The 4493-nt window shown below is 49.7% G+C and overlaps 1 protein-coding gene across 1 annotated transcript; it reads left to right on the top strand.

Moving 5' to 3' along the window:
* The first annotated feature begins 676 nt into the window (after positions 1 to 676).
* LOC114038311 (transcription factor HES-5-like) lies at positions 677 to 1862 on the top strand. The gene is made up of 3 exons (XM_027855589.1): positions 677 to 742; positions 898 to 1078; positions 1212 to 1862. Exons 1-3 carry the CDS (start codon positions 680 to 682, stop codon positions 1457 to 1459), a joined length of 492 nt encoding a protein of 163 aa, XP_027711390.1. The 5' UTR covers positions 677 to 679; the 3' UTR covers positions 1460 to 1862.
* Positions 1863 to 4493: the final 2631 nt, after the last annotated feature.

Here is a 4493-nt window from a genome sequence, read left to right on the forward strand (position 1 = left end):
CCCTCTCTCTGACTTGGATCTGGCACTTAATTTGGCCATAGGGGTCACTTGGGGGAAGGGATGTCTGTCCTACGTTGGGGTTACTTTCAATTGACTAGGAGCTCCCCATCTTGGCCTAGATCCTCCCCACTCCCAGGCTAGTTCTCCCCGTGTACTCCCTTTCATACACACCAGAGGAGAGATCTTCCTTCTTCTTTGCCCTGAGCCTGGCTAAGATTTCCCGCCACTTGGCAGTGTGTGACTGGGGGAGGGGGGAACTGTTCTTTCCATTTCCATTCATAGATCTCCTGAACTGTACATTGTGAACGGCCCGGGAGCGCTATTGATCTCCCACATCAGTCAGCAACCAGTTCCCAGCTTCTCCAAGGCCAGGATTCCTCCTCTCTCTCTCTCTAGTCACAGAGTCCCCACCTGCTCAGGGTTGGGAGGGGGAGAGGGGAGGGTCATTATCCCCAGCCTATTCACCCAAAGCCCAAGCATACAAGAAGAGATGCTTCTCCCATTGTCCAGTCCTGGCTTCTGGTTGGCCAGCGAGTGTGGGAAAGTCAGCGAGGCCAGAGCCCCACACATCCTGGGGCAGGCAGATTGGATAAATACAGGAGCCGCTCAGCAGCGGGCAGTCCAGCTGCCAACGCTACTGCTCTTGTTTTCATCCTTGCTGTCTCTTGCCAAGAGCCCCATGGCACCCAGCACAGACTTCATGGAGCATAGCTCCCTCCTGACTCCCAAAGAGAAAAACAAAGTAAGTTTTCAGACTTGTATAAGGACTTGGAACCATCTATAGTTTTGGAAGACAGAGACTAAGTAGGACTGGGGGAAGAGAATGGCTGGGATGGGGATTTGGAGAGTCCAGAATGGCTCTTTGCTAACCACTGTCTTATCCTCTTCTCTCAATAGCTGAGGAAGCCGGTGGTGGAAAAGATGCGCCGGGACCGCATCAACAGCAGCATCGAGCAGCTGAAACTGTTGCTGGAGAAAGAATTCCAGAGACACCAGCCCAACTCGAAGCTGGAGAAGGCTGACATCTTGGAGATGACCGTCAGCTACCTGAAACAGCAGAGTCATCTGCAGGGCAAAAGTGAGCATGGGGCTCTCGATGCCAGCTGTGCCAGGGGGCTACAGGAGAAGGGTCACAGGGCTAGAAACTGGGCAGGGGGGTGCTGCTTCTGGGACCCTCTTCTCATTCCCCTCTCTCCCTCTTCTTCCTCCAGCTCCAGGCTTGCTCCCCAGAAGCCTGCAGACGGACTTCAAGGAGGGCTATGCCCGCTGCCTGCAGGAAGCCTTCCACTTCCTCTCCTTCCACAAGGCACAGACAGACACCCAGACCAAGCTTCACAGTCATTTCCAGAAAAGCTCCTCAGCAGCCACTGAGGGGCTGGCTCCCTCTTTCCCGACTCCTGGCCCTGGGAAGCAGCCTGCCCTCAAAGGCCCTCCCAGTCCTCTGTGGCGGCCTTGGTAGATGGACTGATGCCAGCCAGCTCCAGGTTTTCACTCCAGAGGAAGGTGGCTCCTGCAGGACTTCCTCTTTTCAGTAGGGAATATTAGTTCCCCTTTTATTTATGTGTGAAGAGAATGGAATACTTGAACTCTTGGCAGTGGACAGAGCCCTGGACTAGGAGTCAGCAGGCCTGGACTCCAATCTCCATTTCTGCCACTTACTGTGTGACCTTGGACCGGTCACTTCCCTTCTCTCGGCCTCAACTCTGAGGTCTCCTCCAGCTTGAAGGGAAAGGAGTCCAGTATTCTGTTGAAAGTATAGGGCTGTACATAGATGTTTCTTCAGAATGAAGGTGCTTAATGGGTGGGAAGGTAAAGGGAGTGGGAGAAGGAAAGGGATATATGTTTTGTACGTTACAACTGTAGTAAGATTGTTAATCATTTAAGTGCAGAGATGGGGGTGGGGGTGGGGGAGAATTCTCTGACTTGTGTAAGAGCTTTGTGGCTTTGCATCCAGTTTTCTTGCCCCCTTCTCCATGGACAGCACTCCTTCCTCCCGTCCCCCTGCCCACAGAAGAAGAAACACTTTCTGGGACCTGGGGCAGCTCTCTAGGGCTCCTATCATCTCTCTGAGCCCTGGGTTAGTCTCTGGGGCCCTCTGATCTCCTGGTGAGACTTATTCTCTCCATCAGTGACTACTTTGGGGAGGTGAAGGGGACTAGACGGTGTCAGACCATGGACAGGGAATGGATGCTTCCATAGGTAGCTGCCTTATTTTTTCTATTTGTGAAAAGAATGGGGATCACTTTATATTAAAGGACATAGGGGGAAAAGATGGGAGGGTGGGAGGCTGCGGTTTGAATGTTATACATTTGAAGGGGCTGGTCCTTCTGAGAAATCACTGCTGCCAGCCTCAAAGGAGCTGCATCATCCAGGGTGCTTGTGATGCCCCTTGCCCGGCAGGGATTTAAGAGAGTGGGTGCGCCGGGCACCGGGGCTGCTGGGTGCATACTGTGTATGCTTGGGTATGTTTGTACCAGATAATTATGATGAGGCTAAATAAACATGCATGATTTTCCGTCTCTGCCTGTTCTTTTCTTGCCCTGGCTCTTCACTGGTGAGACAAGAGTTCACTGTGGCTATCTGTCTGGAGGGAGAAGGGAGGCAAGGGGAAGAGAGGGAGGAGAAGGACAGGCTCAGGGCACTGAAGTGGCAAATCCTGAAACACAGACCTTTCGGAGCTTAGTCACTTGGCAGGATGGATTAATTAATTGTCCCTCAGATTTCACCCTCGGGGAGCAGAGCAGAGTTTGGAGACTTCTATTGTCTCTGGTTTTCCTACCTAGTGTCTGAAGAAGCTGAGCTCATTGATAATGACCTGGTCTAGTCCTGCAGGACCGTTAATGGCTTCATTCATTTAATCCAAAAGATTAGCCCTTGATTAGGGCTGATGAGACCACAGTGATATACAATGTCATCTCCTGGGGAGAAGGAGGAATCATCTCAGAGATCCAGGGCATTCCACTTTGAAAGCAATGTCATTAAATGACATACTGAAATGGGCCATTTAATTGGGTTAGGGTTAGGGTTAGGGTTATTCCTCTAGTGAGGACAGTGAAAGGAAGGTGATGGAGTGGGGAGGTAGGAAGGTGTGAGTTTAAGTTCTATTCCTGACACGCTCTGACCATGTGACTCTGGGCAAGTCACTTAACCTCTGAAAGCTGAGCATCACTTTTAATACTGTGAGTTGCAAAGCAGACACTATTGTAGTCACTGCACTCTCCCCTTGATAATCCTAAAGAGATGACTCCCTAGTAACCTTTGGGACATTTCCCCTTTGGAGCCAGAGCTAAGCCTTCTAGTTCCATCAACTTCCTCTGCCTCCACGCCCCTATCACCTTGCCCCTCCTATACCAGGCAATTGGACTGGGACTCAGGAAGACCCAAGGTTGAGTCTGATCTCAGCCACTTACTAGATGGGTGACCCTGAGTCACCTGATTGCCTCAGTTTCCTCAACTGTAGAATGGGGATAATAATAGCAACTACATTCCAGGGTTGTTGTGAGGATCAAATGAGATACCATGTAAAGCTCTTCGCAAGCCTTAAAGTGCTATATAAACGATACTAGTAACTTATTTTTGTACCAGCATTTTGTGCTGGCTCTGCATGAGAAGAATTGGCATTCTTTTATATAGCCAGAGTTCAGGAGGATAGGAAAGCCCCCTACCCCACCTTCATGACCCCACCCCTACCCCCAAGCCTAAAAGATCAATATCAGAACTGCCTTCTTTACTTTCTCCATGGCCATGGTTTCAGATTCAAATCTCCCCTGGATGGGTAGAGCCATCAGATTCCTAGGATTATGGAGTAAGAGTTGAAGAGCTTGAGGCAACTACATGGCCATATAGTCTAACTCCTTTGTTTTACAGATCAGGAAACTGAGGCCCAGAGAGGGGAAGTGAGCTGCCCATAATCACAGGCAGCAAATAATTGAGGGAGGATTCTCAGGTCCTCTGATACTAGATTCAAGAACAATTTTCCCTCCACTGGAACCCTTCTCCCATCAGCTTCCACCCTCAATAAAGAATCTGCTCTAGTGTAGATTTAAGAGAAGCCTTATTTAATGAAATATAGCTTCAAAACAGGACACTTTCAACTGGGGGCACTCAAAGGATTAAAGGGATGGTGATTAGAAGGATGGCATGATAGGTGGGTGACCAGACTTGGGGTCCAGAAGACCTGAGTTTGAAGTTCTGACACACTCTGGCTGTGTGACTACCCAGATTCTCTCATCTCCCTGACACACACACACACATTCCATTGTCAAACAGTTCTACTGATAAGAAAGCACTGTGATCTAGGGGAAAGAGCCCTGGCTCTGGTGTCAGAGGAGATGGGTATGAATCCTACCTCTGCCATTAAACTATTGGCTTGCCCTTCTCTCTGGACCTCAGTTTCCTTGTCTGTGAAATTGGGGGGACTGAGATTAGTTAATGTCTAAACTTCCAAATCCTAGAATCTTCAGTGTAATCCCTCTTCCACATAACAGTTTCCC

Source organism: Vombatus ursinus, unplaced genomic scaffold (genome assembly GCF_900497805.2).
Source record: "Vombatus ursinus unplaced genomic scaffold, bare-nosed wombat genome assembly UNPS02010822.1, whole genome shotgun sequence".
Lineage (NCBI taxonomy): Eukaryota > Metazoa > Chordata > Mammalia > Diprotodontia > Vombatidae > Vombatus > Vombatus ursinus.

What these genes read in the sequence shown, in the direction of transcription:
- LOC114038311 (XM_027855589.1), top strand. Translation starts at nt 680, where the DNA reads ATGGCACCCAGCACAGACTTCATGGAGCATAGCTCCCTCCTGACTCCC. An exon ending in CTCCCAAAGAGAAAAACAAA is followed by an intron (nt 743 to 897) that starts GTAAGTTTTCAG and finishes TTCTCTCAATAG; the next exon opens with CTGAGGAAGCCGGTGGTGGA. An exon ending in GAGTCATCTGCAGGGCAAAA is followed by an intron (nt 1,079 to 1,211) that starts GTGAGCATGGGG and finishes TTCTTCCTCCAG; the next exon opens with CTCCAGGCTTGCTCCCCAGA.